At 35.9% G+C, this 17,035-nt stretch overlaps 1 protein-coding gene across 4 annotated transcripts in view; it reads left to right on the top strand.

Moving 5' to 3' along the window:
* The window catches only part of SUPT3H (SPT3 homolog, SAGA and STAGA complex component), a 279,570-nt gene that overhangs the window by 137,825 nt on the left and 124,710 nt on the right, over positions 1–17,035 (top strand). For all 4 annotated transcript variants that reach the window (XM_068678801.1, XM_068678800.1, XM_068678803.1 and 1 more), the window contains one exon: positions 4,834–4,918. In XM_068678801.1, coding sequence (XP_068534902.1) covers positions 4,834–4,918 — 85 coding nt within the window. The remainder of the gene's footprint in view (positions 1–4,833; positions 4,919–17,035) is intronic.

The following is a 17,035-nucleotide window of genomic DNA, read 5'->3' as shown; positions in this document are numbered from 1 at the left end:
CTTCCAACGGAGGTCTCTGTACCATGAGTAGATGTTGTGTCTTAGCACGTGCCAAGTCTATATATACGTGCGTGTGTTTACACATAGTATGCCGTGATATTCCACTTAGTGGGTTGGACATTTAGTCGTTTTGATGAGCCAGGAAATATCATTACAGAAACTTAAATAAATTAGAAATAAAAGCTAAAAGTAAACAATAAAAGAGCTGCAGCAGTCTTTTCTTTCTCCATGCTACTATTTTAATACTTCTGTGAAAACACGCGTAAGTTGATCACCCCCTTGTAAAAATGTTTCCTTAGAACAGACAAACCTTTGAAATTGGATCATCTAAGAAAGCTTTACTTTACTGAATGACATGCATAATGGGTAGATGCTTCTATTGTCAGGACAGTCTTCCATATCGATTTACCATTTTGATGAACCGCTAATGTATTTTACTATATTTCCTCTTCAGTATTTACCTGTGGAGAAACTGCTCTTTTCTATTTTCAACAGAATTTGTATATGATTCGTAGGAAGACTTACTTATATTTCAAGCAAATGGAAAGTTCTTTTAAGGACTCTCTAACAAACAAACCATTAAAAAACAAAGCAAATGTGAAATGAAATTCATAAGTTATATTAAAATACCAACTTTAGTTTCAGTCACCAGAAGCAAGGGCACCAAATTTTGGTTTCCTTTTTTGCTTTTTTTTTTTTTTTTTTTAGGATTTTCCTTTGGCTCTTAACATACCTCATGTTCTGTAACTTGGCAAAAATCTGAGCTCCTGATTCTTCACTCAATGTTTATTCTGCTATGGAAAAATACAATGAGAAATGCAGGGACAAAAACAGAAGAGTTTACTACTTTACTGCTTGTGAATTTGCAATTACCTCCATATTGCATTATTTCCAGTAGCAGAAAGGGTTAAAAAATCATTTGTGTTTTGTATTTTAAGATAATATACATATATTATACTATGTATAGTATATACAATATACTATAAACATGTTAGAATATAGAGCTGATGGTAAGAAACATATCAAATGCTTTGCAAATGTAATTAGCAAGTATCAAACGCAAACCTTTTTAGCATCTAAAAAATCCATTTTCTTTAAAAAAAACAAAACACACAACACTAAGCAGCTGTGAGGAGGTGTAGTGGTTTTTGCTTTTTGCTGAGAACACATCTAGATTTCAGCATCTAGATTTCTGTATGTGGGAAAGGAGTTGGCAGAAGTTACATGGGAAAACAGTGAAGGCAAACCAAGATACAAATAGCTTCTGAAGTCAGAAAGAGAAAGAGTGGAACAGACATAGAGAGAAAGTAGGTGCACCTGGAACTTGATTTTCAACTTGATTTTCTATGTAAACAAGTATTGCATTTTGTTATAACTCTTTTCTTTGTGTTCCAGTGCAGAATTTCAGCATCTCCTAACATCTCCTTTGCATCAGAATGGAGCAAAAAGATTTGGTGTCAGTCAATATTTAGTATCTTGATTGCATCTCTTCTACATTTCATGCCATGTTTGGAGCTGACAGTTACCTCTGAGACAGGGAAGGTATCTCAGTGTAGAGTCAGTACTCTGCCTTAAAAATAGTTTTGTTCTTGTGCTTTATTGTTTTCAGAAAAAGGAAACCAGAAAAGCTTCCCTTTGCATGGTTGTTAATAAATCTATGAACAAAAGTATTTGATGTTCAAGATCATAATGCTAGCAACCAGGCATTTACCACTCTCTTACATATATATTTTTTGGTTTGTATTTTAAATTTTAGAAAGAAAAATAAATTATTCAAAAAGATTAAAGAAAAGTGAGAACGAACAACATATTATGATTGTAATGGCTGAATTCAGTTCTTGTATGCATGGTGTGATTAGAAAAAAACATTTTTTTCTAGCAATTTACATATGCATAACTCATAAAAATGAAATACTTATGCTTTATCATTTATGAGCAATTGTTTTAAATCTGTGACTTTTTTCATATTATTTTACATTCCAGTGTAATATCGTAATAAATATTTCTACTTTTATATGTATTTCCTATATAATATACAGGTATTTGCAGTTTATAAAATATTTAATAGGATCTGGTCTGCTGTTCTGTGCTTGTAGTCTTAGGAAGTGTCAGACATTATAATTCGTGTATGCGTGCACTCCTGCATAATAGAGAAGAAAATTACTGAGTTGTCCCTACTTTAGAGATGTTGTACAATACGTTATAAAACATGAGCATCTCTTTAAATTGCTGATAGTCTAAATAAGAGACAAACGATAGTGAACAAAGATAGAGTGTAATTTTCTCCACCTACAACTAGCGCAGAACAGTGGGGCACGCTTAGATGTTGCCTGAGTGTTTGTGCTGTGCTCTTAGAGATGTCAAGGTGAAATTGAATATCATTAAAATTTCAAAAGGTGTGTGAGGAATACTGGATATCATTTCATTACTAGATAAAGGAAAAAAATGCTACTGTGTACCTCTTTAAGTACTGTGATTCCATAGTAAAAAATAAGTTGTTTGTAAATATTGTTTTATTTTACTGCAGGAGAAGGAATTCATCTGTAAGAAAATAATTGATATAACCAATCACCCATGAATATTTTAATCTTATAAATAAAATTAAACTATTTTAATAAGAAACTGCAATGTTACTTTTGGCCTGTAGCATTTCAGTTACAGTGAATATATTTTCCTGCATATGTTTTCTAATTTTAAAAGCTCATTTTTGGGTGGAAAGAGAGCAGGGCTTTTTAGAAATGCCCTGAGGCAATATTTGAAATCACCAAGTGGTCTTTCACTGCTATACTGAAGTAAGACTGGAATAGCTTTTTTATTTCGATATTCGTGGAATGATAAGGTATTTTCAGTGAGCCCTTGTTGGGCCCCATTGCAACCGCTTTGGAATTAACAGCTTTAAGTTTTAAAAATAATTTAGCCAAAAGTCAGATATGGAGCGACTGGAAATAGAGCAACCAGTCAGCCTTAAGAATGATTAATGACTTGGGTTTCATGACTGCCTTTGATTTCTGGAGACTTCCATTGTTGGAATAATTTTATTTCAAAAATATTGTGCCTGCTGAAGTCCACTTAGACACCAGATCTCAGCTGGTTTGTTCTGACTGAGAGATCCAGCTTTTAGGAAAGCTGTGATGTGCAGGTGTCCAAGCAGCTGCAGACCACAGCTCTGGTCTGCCTCCCAGCACTGGCAAGTTGCTCTGATCCTTTGTTCATAAGTAGCAGGACAACATTTAATGCTTACTCTGAAAATGCTTGAGTCAGTTTTTAATTCTGTTCATCACAACAAGGAAAAATGTGTCCTTCTTTTTTATGCTAGCAAAAGAACTGAGATAAGAGAAAGTGAAGGATTTTGGTGTTCTTGAATCCTCTGTCGTTTACAAAAATAGCTGAGAAAGCAAAACCAGAGTTACTCACTTATAGCATCCTTCTTTAGTGAGTAGTATGGTTGATACATTAACACATTTTTTCAAGGCTTTGTTTAGCATTAAAAAATAAATAAATAAATAAGGTGGTGGTGGGGAAATTCTCAAGGCATGGAGAATCATAGCTAGGAAGCTTAAATACCCCATATCCACTACATGGCACTGAACTGAAAACGTAGGGGTTTGGAAGCGAAAAACAAATAGTAGCCAGCTAAAGCAAATAACATATTTTTGTGCCTTATGTGATAAGGGAAAACTACATAGAATAAGAGCCCTTTTCCTTCTTCTAGATGACCGTTCAACTACCCAGATGACGGTATCTGCTTAGGGAGGAGCAGACAGCTCTCTGGACTCACTGACCTTGAATGGTTAGGAGGGAACTTTGGTTGCCATCTACGGTCATTTTGGACACTAAAAGACCTTCACTGGGTCATCAGCTGCCTCTCTGAAGGTTAACAGCTACAAGTAATAAATCTGAAAGTCTAGATGGATGTCCTGAACATTTCAATTTAAGTGCTCTGGATCTGGACCTGAAGCACACCATTCACACTGAAGATGAACAGTTTTGTAGGACTTCGGGGGCACTGTATGGGAAAAGCACAGGCTCTGGAGTGAGCCAGAAGGCTTTCTGCAGTACCTACAGTCTTTACCAGAAAGCTGGTAATGGTAATGTCCACTGCACATCTCAGAGCAAAAGAGCTCTAGCTCTAGCTGAGTGACTAGCAGTGAAGGCAGGTGTAGAGAGCAAGTTCTGTTATTTATGGCTGAAGATAGTCTTGCAAAAAGCCTATCATCCCAATCTCCCATGTTATGTTCCCTATTCCAATTGCTTTGCCTTTTGTTTGTGATGGTATATGAACACTATCATCTCTTCTTGACCTCGAGTCATTTAGTCTTGCAATGCAGACTGTAAGAGCTTCTCATATATTAGTATGTAAAAAATGTTTACCCTCATTTCTAGTAGTTCTTTCCATATCTTGTCACTAACATGTAGATATGGGATAAAATACCTGGTAATAGTTTACCTATTAACATAGTTATTTGGTAATTTTGTAGGTGAAGGGGACTGCAAATACAGGCTGCTAGCGGAGCCCAAGCTACAGCTTTGCCTACTTTTTTTTTTTTTTTTAATGCTTTCCTTAACGAACTGGATTTTCCTCCTTTCTCCTGCACTTTTCAGCCTTTTTTCGCTATGTATGTTCAAATACATTCTTGCATCTCTTTTGTCGCTACAATCAGATTACTCACTTTGATTTATATTCCTTGCAACACAGGCAGTGATCCATTTCCATATGGTATACAGGTGTATTAAGCTTGTTGTTCTTATTCAGATGTTTTTTATTTTGAGACCACCTACTTTGTTTCTATTTAACTCGTTTTCATAACCTTGCAATAAATTTATTTCTTTCAGGTTTTCCTTAGGAGATGCTCGCAGGCCGCTCCATGAGTCTGCAATATTGGTGGAAGATATCGTCCACACTCAGCTGATAAATCTGGTAAGAACATAACTGCTACAATAGTCTGTGCTCTAAAACTCCTTGCAAAAATATAAAAATTTAATGATCAAATGACTAAAACAGCTTGTTCTGGTTTTAGAAACAAATAAAGTACAGAAACTGGGGGTGTTGTTCTGTCCATGATAATCTGAAGAAGCTACTTCTAGGCTTGCAGATAGAGAGGGCACGCTTTGATTATGGTTATACACTGTATTTCTCTGATATCTGCAAACTCACCTAACATCGGGAATAAAGCTGATGTATTTTTATTCCGTAAAAAATACTTCTTCTTAAAAAGAAAAGCCTACGAAGTCATCTCAAGATTTCTTCTGTAATTTTTATGTCTTAGTATTTGTGTTAATGCATTATTATTTGCTTAATATTTATGTTTAAATATTTTTGCTATTGAATGTTTTGATTTCTGTCAAAAATAATTTGGTAGTAAATATTTTTCTTTATTGAAAGCCAATGAAAGTGTTGAATAAATAATCTAAAATTACTGAAAAAAAAAAAAGGTGGAAAAAAATGAGGTAGTTTTGAACCTGTCTGTAATAGCAAATCTAAAATCACCATGTTTTTTTATTTAGGATCAAAAGTATTTTCTGATAAATGAACGTTAGCGTTATACACTGTGGCACGAATCTGCTGCCTGACGTTGTGTGCATAAAGGTGTGCTCCTTTGTGTCGCCTGCAGCTTGGGAAGTGTAACGATGTTGGGTTTCTTCTTATAGTGATTCTTCAAACGAAATTACCAATATGTATGATTAGGTATGCACGTTGTATGAAACTAATGTATGCATATAATGCTAATAGATATTGTACCTAGTATTTATATTTGATGATTCCTTGGGTCAGCTAGAGCGTTGGGCCACGAGTTCCTTGACGTTTTCTTTATAATGAGCTCCTTCAACAACCAGACAGGTTTTTTAAATTTCAAGGTAGGTTTGTTAACAACATTAACGAGATGTATAAACTTTTGTAAACTGAGAAAATTCAGAATGGGGCAGACCACAGACAGAGGCGATTATAAATAAACCTCTCCCTGCCCACTCTTTGCCTGCAGGCAGGTGCTTTCCTTCAGCTTTGCACTTAATCCAGCAGCCGTTCGGTGGCTTCCTGCGTAGCAGCAGACACTTCGGGGGCCCTTCCAGCTCTGTGTAGCTGCTTTGTGTTCACAGCTCCGCAGCCCAGCAGTGCGTATCCCTTTCCCTGCATCACCCAGCGGTGCTGTGGATCCTTTGCTTGTTATGCTCCTCTCTCTCTGCCTGATCCTGCCCCGAAAAGGGGAAGGAACAATCTCTCCCCCTCTCTCCAGGTTTCCCACTGGTTAAGCATGCTGCTCCAGGGCAGATATCTGGATTTTTTTTATTCTAGCTATAATGACCAAATAATAAATTATGAAAACCGATGGCTGTGGCTTCGCTCTTCCTTTAGCAATAATGTGGTGAAGCAGCTAGGCTTTTACCTTCCACCAAGGCTCAGCAGACCTTTACAGCCAAATGTGCATTTTGAGGAAATGCAACCTGCAGCCATGTGGTCTTCGTACTTAAATCAACGCCGGGCAGTTACTGCGGGAATGCCCATGACCCAGGGTTAACCCTGAGCGTGGCGTAGGAGCATGTAGGATTTCCTGACAGAAGGAAGAATGGGAACAGAGCGGCAGATAAACAGCTTTTCTAACCTTTCACCTCCGAGCCCAAGACAGCACTTTGTTTCTGAGGAAGTGAAAGTATCTTTAATAGCTCATTGTTTTGACCTCTGACATTCGCATGCCGGAACTCTTAAATCATGGGCTTTTTACATACTCTGGACTTCTGATAGGGATTTTTGCACATTTAGCATCCCTTAAAACCGCACATCCTTGTCGAGCTGTTATGATGATGTTTACACCGAATTTTTACTTTAGAGGTCCGTGTTGGTGTGGGTATATACAGCACTAGAAAAAAAAACTAGTTTTGTAATTGAATCTGGCTGCAGATGAAAATTTATTGCTTACTGCCTAGTTTTTGCCATATTATTCATGTTAATGGACTACATAGTTATCATTATGTAATTTAATGACTTCTCAAAATTCATGTCCATTTTGTCATTCATAATACATGTATAAGGCTAAACTGTAGAAATTACTTTTATGCCTGAAGTAAAGCTGGCACGTTGCACACATCTTTCATAGTAAACATTTGTAAGAAGAGAGCATACTTGTTGATTAAGTCCAGATTTGAGCTTCTGAATTCAAAAATAAGTTGCCAGCTTGATTACCTTTGATTGGTTGACTTTTGATATCTCTGAGGTTTATAGTTCTAGCTTCCTATTTTCAAATTTGATCTGAACCCTATTAAATCAGGGGCTGATCTGGACAGATTTATATGGTCACTATTTCAACCCATTATATACTTTATGAAGTTCGGCTGCTGTAGCAGATGACTGCACTAACAAGTCAAATTCTTGAAAAACAGACTTCTCTTAGTCTGCATCACATTTTATGATCAATCTTTTTCTGTTTTGAACAATATGTAATAGGTTGTACACATCTTCACGTAAGTTAAATTCTGCTAGAAGTATATAGCACTGCATGGAAGGAAACGAGCATCTCAAGAGGGTGATCCACATCATCCTAAAATTAGTTTCTGCATTAGATGAGATGAATCACCTCTTGAGGAATTTATTTCCTCGGCTGTCTAATAAAGGGATCCTTTAGCAGTTGTCTGGGGTTTGAATATCTTGGAGATAGGCATAAATGTTGAGAGATTAATTGCATCTAATTTGCGTCAGAATACTAAAATGAGTTTGAATTTCTTTACATATATTTAGTTATGCAAATGGTAAAACTTTGATTATATCAAACAATATAAAAACAAAAACCCAGTAGAATGATAAAGCTCTGTACCTATTTTGTTCAGGCATAATTTAACACAATGAAAGTTTTAGTAAGTTTTAGTTTGAACTCAAGTATTTGTTCAATAACTGATATGTATGGATGTCTTAATATTAACCCTTAAACTATTTATGTGTGCTAAGACTAGAGGTTCCAAACAAGGTTGTAATGTTCTTTATGGAGAGATGCAAGTAGTAGATGTCTTTGTTGCAAAGCAAATTTTGCCTACAAAAAAGGGTTTGACGGGGAATTGAAAAAGATATTAATCAGCAGGGGACAAGTTCGTAAACAATTTACCATTCAAAGTGGAACAAGCTCTTTTAGTTGCACATTCTATTGTCTTTTTTTTCATTTTGGTAAAGTTGGTTTAAAAAAAAAAACGAAATTCTTAAGAATTCCTCTTTAACTATGTATTGTATGAAAGCTGGGCTGAATCAATGGAAAATGTAGTAACATTATACTGCTATTAAAAAATAGTTATCTCATCCCCTCTTGTTAGGGTCAGATCTCCATGTTGCTGCTTCAGATGTCCTCTTTGAAGGCTGATGGACAATAAGATGATGATGTGCTACATAAATCAAAAGCTGCTAAGGAGTTATCTGCCTTATGCTGGGAGCATACTATCTGGGTATTTATTATCAGTCAACTACCAGCAGTTAATTCTCTAGACGTGATGACTATGGTAGTAGTACTAGAGAATCTGAATTTCAGTGCATTATGTTTTGTTTCTGACATATTGGATGGCTTCTGAGAAGACAGTAGATTTTTTTTATCCCCAGTGGAAGACGTTTTAGCAGTAGCAATGAGTTCACTCAAGGGACATGAAAAATTACACATATACACACCAAAAATATAAATGTGCTTTTCAACTGCAGAACTCAGAAGTCCCAAGTACTGGTAAGTAACCTTATCTATCTATGAAAGACTGCCACAGCACATCACAGCAGCCTTGGACTACATCCTTTAAGTGTTTTCTCCACTGGAATTCTTTGTAAACTGTGATAAGTCATCACTGAGACTGTCATGAATGACAGAATTCATGTTAATGGAGTTGTGGTTTACTCCCTGTCAGCTGAAGTGTGTCTGCTAGGAGAAGGACTCTGATCTCTTCAATTGATGTCAAATGATTTAAGTCAAACCTACTCAGTTGGCTTTTTTAGAATGCAATAATGTCAACTTAAAGGGACTTCACTTGCCCCAAATCATGTTGTACATTATATCTGTTTGTTGTTGGTGGTTTTTTTCTCCTATCATTTGCCCTTGTCTCCCTATGGAAGACTTTGATTTCACATAATTTGTGCTGCTATCTAATCATTACTAATATTCCACTCCTGCTTCCTTTTGAATTTGATTTAGCTTTCATGTTATATATATTCATATATGAGCACTGCATATAGACATAGGTCACTTTTATTTTTTTCTGGTTTATTACTCTTGAAAATTAATTGCCTTTTACACAGGCAGTGTACTTAATTGAGAATCAGTCCTTTGGTCTGGACCAAAGCACAGAATACAAGTTAACAGGTGGATAATCTATGCTGGGAGATTTAGATTTTTTAAGCCCATGGCATTATAGGACACCTACAGTGAGTTGCAAAGATTCAGCCATACATCAACTCCTTAGCAAGTCCATAATAAACTCAGAGTAAGTTGTTTTTTTTATAGTAGGGTCTTAAAGATTAAGTAGATTACCACAACTGGAAAAAGGGAAGGTGAAAACGCAGAGCAAGTGTAAGGACGGGTTTAGTGATGTGAAACGTGAAGTGCTGTAACATGAGTGGTGTGAATTTTGTGTTCTCAAAGGGCCAAACATATTCTACACAAACACGATGTGCTGTCTTTGCTTCCCAGCTTGACTGCTGCCCCTCTTAACCATTTTTTTTTAAGAAAGGAGAAAGAGGGAAATCTCCTTCACTTGCCTGTCCAGAGAAAAAGGCACTAGCAGTGTGAGAAAGAAGTAGGAAACAATGAGGATTTAAACAGAAACAAGGATAGGTATTTTGGGGTTCTTTATGTCATAATCCTACAACTTTTTTTTTTTAAACCTGAATTGCACTCATTATTCATTAGCAAACTGGATTGTAATCACGCAAGTGTGCTGTTCTCAGATCATATAGTTTCAGGTTTTTTTACTGTGTTTTTGAGCTGTTACACTTGTAACCTTATATGTGTAATTGTAGAATTTCTGACATTCCTTTTTAAAGAGAAAGAATTGAAAACAGCGCATTCATTAACAGCAATTGCCCACTGATATAAACAAGCAGTGTGAAGCACTGTTCACTCTTGATCACAAAGTTATATGCAACTGTCACTTATGCCACCCCAGTAACGGGAAAAGTCCTTGTTTTATGAGTCTGTTTTAAAACAGTAATAAAGTTTCCTGTGCAGGACATTAATTAGAGGGGTTATCAAAATAAGACAAACTAATATAATTTGTGATTGTACAAAATAAAGGAAGTTGAGGGTACCATAGGGACCTAATGAATCACAGGATGGAAACAATCTTCTGGCTAACTAAACATTCAGACTTTGTACTAAGTCATAGGGTGTATATACAACTCAGCAAACCGGAACACGCTGTGTGTTTACATGAATGGGATAAAGGAGTTCACATAAACCATCTGGGAAAAATCCTTCCACCATTCATTCTTCTCCTACTGTAGAGTAAATTAAACAACATACATGCATTTGCAGCAAACACGTGGCACACCTGCCCTGGAAGAAATCAAATTGGAAAATAAGTTTGTAATACAAAAAATTCCCTGAGTGGCAGCACTGTGAATTTGTTAGCACTTCTCACATGTGATGGAAAAGAGAAGGGACTTTTTCTCTAGTAAGTAGTATTTAATTGTTATGTGTGCATTTACTTTTAAATGGGGTTATCATTTACATTATGGTAGCGCATTGGTAGGAATATTTTTTCTTTTCTGTTGTAAATTGCATCTCTGACATTAATTGCTGTGGTTGCAATTCTCAAACTTGATTTTGGAAGTTTTGTATTGTTTGAGTTTTTTTGAAAGATTTTTGCGTGACTAAAAACAATGGCTCCTTTAAAGAAAAAAAAAGTTGTTCAATTTACATAGTAGAATAGGTTTTGTAGTTCTGAGTATGCATTTTTTCCATAATACTAAAAAATTTGAAAAGTCTCAACCTGTTCTACAGATCAAATGCTCTTACTGCTGTACCAAACAAGCTCGGTGGCAAAGTGTCTGTCATTTGGCGGTGAGGAATGCGCTGGTTTAGAACGGCCCACCTTCAGGCATAAGATTGTTTTATCAATTTCTTATTTAAAAATATATTTTTTTTCTTTTTCTATGTCTCGATTGTAAGACTTGACTTTAGATTACTTGAGAAAATGGGCAGTATTTCATTTTTAATATGTTAGAGTACCAGAAAATAGCTTTAACGGGGACATTTTACAGAAATTTTAAATTGTAAATGATGAACTCTTTTCTGACCTTTTATGAAAACTTGTCTTTTCTTCAACGAATGCATGAAAAACATCAGATGCATGAAAAGCAGTGTCCTGAGTTTTCTATTCTAACATTAGCTGTTGCTTGTTCACCTTATTCAGATGTATTTATTTTAAGGCACAGAATCTACCTCATTTAATAATTTTATTTTCTTTCCCCAGAGAAGAGTTGAGATGCTACTTTTAGGTATTTCCACATTCAACAAAGCCAAACAGTAGAGGGCAAATTTGGAGCTACTCCTCTAGGACGGTCACTACAAGTTAAGGAGGTTATTGAAAAAGAATAAATAAATAAATTAATGTAGCAAGAACTGCTTAGTACCAGAGGCATAGCAAGCATGCTTTTGAGCAGAGGTCTTCTTTGTACCTCAGGAGCAAATACACCATTAGGAATAGTCTGGGAGTACCGGTTTGTGTTTTTGCACATTTTGTGCCCTTTTCTTAGAATGAGAGCACTTGATCAGATGTTTTCTTTCCCATAAATCTTTCTTCCCCATAGTTGACATAGTAGACACAGCGACCACTACCTGGTGATACAGAGATGCTGCTCAGCATCTGATTGGGATGGATCTCACTGAGTGGAGCCTCAGACTCAAATCATTTATCCAATGTTGTTCTTCTGGCTGTGTGAAGCTGTCAGAATTTTTTAAATGTTTTGCCTGCATTCACTTTCAGGAAAACCAAGCTGTGAAGTGATATAAATCATTATATATTTGTTTTTATCTGTATGTTCATATTGTGGTACAACATGTTCTTAGGGTAGTCTGAATCATCTTAGCATAACTCTTGTTATGACTATGATGTACTTTTTCTACAAAGCAGCCACCTTATTTATTTGGTGCATATGATGCACCTGTTCTGGTCCTGAGTCTATGCTGTATAGTCTTCATGACTTATTTTTTTCAGAAGATAGCACGTGCATTGTAAATGAGGAAACAGATTTCAGGAAGGGAAAATATGGTTTCTTTTAAGCATTTTGATATTATTATTTTTCTGGTCCCAAAATACAGATAATGCCTCTACTTTTCACTTGGAGGCTGAGAAAATGTTACCATTTGTGAAAGACTAAGGTACCAATATTAAGAATCCTATAGAAAAATAAAAAAAAAAAAAAGCAGAAGGAAATGAATAATTATGTTCACATAATTGTAGCCACATGTTCAATAATGAAGAGGAAAAAAGCAAACTGTTGACTAGATTGAATGGAAAAAACAATTTTATCAATGGTTACAGATTGTCTTGTAGTGCTTATAAAATAAAAAGAATGAAGGTAGTGCAGGCAGCCACTATCCTGGTGTTTCCTGATTTTCGCTGTCAGTCTTTGGGCCTTTGATACCAATCACATAGATTTATGTGTTGTTCATATATAGGCATCTATGTGTCTCTGTACACAGGTCTGCTTTTTACATCCTGAACACAACAGCTTCCTATTTAGGCTGTTTAGTAAGAGGAATTAAATATGTAAGACATTTCACTCATGGGTCTTCAGAATCAATTGCATTCCTAAATGTGTATGTACTCAATTACCTTGGCTTCTGGAGCTTTTATATATAATAACCTGATAAGCTGATCCCAGGCTGAGTTTCCAAAATGCAAATAGATCTTCTATTTAATTTTTATATGTGTTAGGAGTATGGTATAGATTGATAACTGTCAAAATCTTGGCTGAGCAAGTAAACAGTAGATTGTTATTACACAATATGATGTACTCTGTTAAATCAATGTTTTGTCAATGGTTTTGCTCTGATTTAACAGGCTTTTGCCAAGAGTATTTTTGACATAACCTAAAAAATGTCTCAAATCATTTAGCTGTTTCTGGATTGGAATGAAGGAGCAATCTTTCCGTCCATGGAAAGATCCTAATTACATCCCAAGTTTCAGATGTCAAATAGAAAACTGATATTCAGGGTTTCTTTCTTCCTTTTACTTTGTATAGATGTATTTTATATATATATAACATACAATGAATATTGTATGAACGTGTAAAATCCATACAAAGACCCACCTCATCTCATAGTCCGATTCTGGCAACAGCTAGTCAGTGTGAAACTCTAAAAAGAAATCTAAAAAGAAAAGAATCTGAAATTTATCAGTGGTGTGAATACATGAGTATTTGATTAGGAAGATGGACCTTGGGTTAATTTTGAAAAGCATCTGTGTATCTTTAAAATCTGCTTCAGAGTCAAATAAGCAAAGGATTTTTACTACTATATCATTCTACTTGCTTTATTTCAAATAATTGTCCAAATATGTTAACTGTCAGTGATAGGGTGGTAAAATTCCTTCTGCTTTTCCTTGTTGATCCTGACTGGATTCATCTGAACAAACAAAGGCAAACAAATGTATGTATCTGTACCTGAGATAATCACAAGAAATTATCTTTTGCGTCAGGGGAGATAAATGAGCACTTTCAGGATGTGACGATGTGAGTTCAAGAAATGTTTGGACAGTGCTGTCAGACGCATGGTCTGATTTTTTTCGGTGGTCCTTTGGGGACCCAGGAGTTGGACTCGATGATTCTTATGGGTCCCTTCCAACTCGGCTTATGTTATTACTTCGTGATTCTATGATTCCTCTGCTAATGCAGTTATTTAACAGTCTGCCATCCATGTAAAATCTGGATTTCTGGAATGAAGTGACTTTCATGACTTCCACCACAATTTTGACAGCACTGGCTGTATTGTTTGATTTTTTGTTCTTCATTGATTCTATCAAATAAAACTGAAAACTTAAAGTTGCAAATGGCACAAACTGATTTGTAGATATCTGTGGCAGAAGAAGAGTAGTGTTAAATTCTGCATGGTCCCGAATGTAACTCATAGAACGTAAAGGTCATCTCAGAGTGTTTAACAGAGCAAATTCATTGTAGATTTTAAATCACCTTATCTGATTTCAAGCAAACCTGATAGGTTCAGAATAACTTTCTTTTAGGAAGATTGGCTTGTTAACAGTGTTATGCAGTTACAAGGAAATGTGGTCACAGCTGGTTCTGGTTTCTTAGCTAATCCACCTGATTGGAAACAACAGGTTTTTGATATTTTTCCATTTCTTACACTGACACCTAGTGTTCAGAGTTCTTGAGTTTTCTAATACTGCACTTTGTTATTAATAGATAACAGCTAATACTGATGTTCTACACCTTTGTCAAAATCCTCTGCTTCTGTTGATCTTAAAAAGAAAACAAGAACTGAAGGGAAAGGTGTTACCAAGAATCAGAAAATTTTTACTTTCGAATGACACCATTGGAAAATTAGCTACAAAAGCTATTTTTCTTCTTGAAGTGCTGCAGATTTGTTTTCTTAATATTTCAGAGCTTTTATTTTGGCAAATACAACCCCTTTGTGTCTGTAAGTGTCACTGGCCAACAAAAACAGCGATAACAGCAGAAGCTGTTAGATCAGTATTTATTTAATTGTGGGGGATATCAAACGTGTTTTATTTCTGTGTTCTTTTATCTTCAAGACACGAGTTCAACCTGATAGGAGTACTGATGGCAGCATAGTCCTTGAGTGGACAGAAAAGGAGTTATACACAAAAACCAGCACAAACAATCTTTTCTTATCTCAGACTTGCTGCAAATAAATGCAGAAATCACAGTATGGATTGTAACCCATTCCTGACAAAAATGACACCTGACAGAGGAAAATGTATGCTTTACCTCCCACACTTGTGATTTTACTATGTGTTAACTGAATATTTTTTGTCATATAAGGTGGAGTGTATGAATTTTGTGTAGCTGTATCTAAAAGTATAAAGGAATGTTTAAGTTTTATTGATGGGTTCCACAGAAAAGTGAAAAATATTCAGGTGGAGAAAATGCATTGTAAGCTTATCCTTGATCCTTGATTTTAATACTTGCCCTTTTTATTTTCATGACTGTAAGTGAACCAAAACCCCACCTTTCTGCACCAAGGAATAAGTGTTTTACATTTCCTCACATTCACTAAGTTGCCTCTCAGAAAACCAGGCGGCAGTGACAATTCACTAAATACACACCTAGACAATGGCTTCCTTTTGAGGAAACAGTTGATTCTTACCCAATTCCCTATCAGGTCTGAATGTGGCCATAAAAACATTCTCTTCATATAAACTTTGGTAAACTTTTTTCTGCAGATTTCACTGTTCTAGGCTGAAGCTTTCCCTCCAGGGATGTTGTCTTCCTTCCAGACCTATCAACTGCTCAATCTTGTCCTGTTAAGACTGAAAATTAAAGAAAAAATAATTAGTGTTTAAAAACGCACTGTGACAGGTACAAGACAGTTTACCATGATGTCATGGAAGAAGTGGCTTGGTCAGAGGGGAGCTAAAAGGAAATAAAATTAAGAAAACATTGTAGAAGCTCTGTAGCAATTGATATAGGGATGGTCCTCTTAAAAAGCATATGCTTTACAGCCAGTCTTCTCCCACTGGATTGTTTTCAGCACTGCTTTTAAGTACAGTGGACTCCGTAGGGTAGTATGTATATATACACATATATATTCCCAAACTAAAATACTTATTTTCATACATTGTTCCTTGGACGTGCAACATTTAAGGTGTAAGTTAGGCTGTCCATTTTCTTATATCTAGGGTAAAGGCATTGCACTTCTCTGCATGCAAATGGCATATTGGATACTATGCTGCCAAGTTGGCTATCAGTAGTTTATATTCACATCAGCCAGTGGTAGTGTGTTTATCAGAGTCAACAGAGAGAAAGGATACTTGTAGAATATTATTTATTTGACTTCCTTCAGGCATTTATTTTCAGGATAAGGTGAGTTTGGTTGCAGAATGGTGATTTGTCTCTAGTGACTACACAAGATGCCTTGATTGACTGTCTTATGTATGTAGACATCCCTGTTTAGCCAGGTAGCGGCCACCTAAGAGTAACAGACAAAAGTCCCTTATGACACAAGTACTTCTATGACAAAAGTCTTGAAGCTTCCAAAAAGCAGGAGGATAAATTAAAGTTCTCTGATGTTAAAAAAAAAAAAAAAAAAAAAAAATAGTGTTAAAAGTGGTGAAAAACTCAGAGAAAATAAAGACTTTGAAGGCCCAATTCTCTGACCAGGAAGAGACATGTAGTGTCCCATATATGAATAGTCTCAAGGGAGGAGGGGATTTATGAAAAGTCAGGTTGGAGCTGATCCAAGACAGAGTTAGAAGAGGGGAAGTCTGTGCGTTAGCTGAAAACTGCATGTTCTGTGTTGTTTTGTTTTGTTTTGTTTTTTTTTTTTTTTTTTTACAGATTAAGAGAGAGAGACAAATGGGAAAAGATTTGGAGATACAGGTTGCATTGAGATATGGTTTCTTTAGAAGAGAGTATAGGCTGAGAACATCTGTACACTGTGAGCAAAAGTGCCAGAGAGCAATGAAAAATGGAAATCTAAGTAGGCAGGATATGATGCATGTACTGAGGTGGGTCAGAGTTGGGAAAAAGGCCAGAGATTTATGACAAGGGAAGGTGTTCAGGAAGGAAAACTAGGTGCAACTTTGTGGGAATGCATATATTATCTGTTGTAGCAGAAAAAAATAATGAGCTAAAAGAGGAACTAGGATTGCAAATGACGAATAGGAAGCATAAAGTTCCTCAAAGGGTTGTTTAAAGAAGTGGAATAAAGATGAAAACAAACTTGTAGTGGAAGGAGTTTGGAAGAAGATCCCATGACCTTCTCTTGAAATGTTCTTTAGCAAGAGAGTGGGAATGCATGCACTGAGAGACAGGAGGTTTGAAAGAGAAGCTCTGGTTGTTGCATTGACCCTCGCCAAATCTTCTCAGGTTTGGAGAATC

This window comes from Anas acuta, chromosome 3 (genome assembly GCF_963932015.1).
Source record: "Anas acuta chromosome 3, bAnaAcu1.1, whole genome shotgun sequence".
In the NCBI taxonomy this organism is placed as follows: Eukaryota; Metazoa; Chordata; class Aves; order Anseriformes; family Anatidae; genus Anas; species Anas acuta.
The sequence above is the reverse complement of the archived record's forward strand: the minus strand, read 5'-3'. Positions and strand labels throughout refer to the sequence as shown.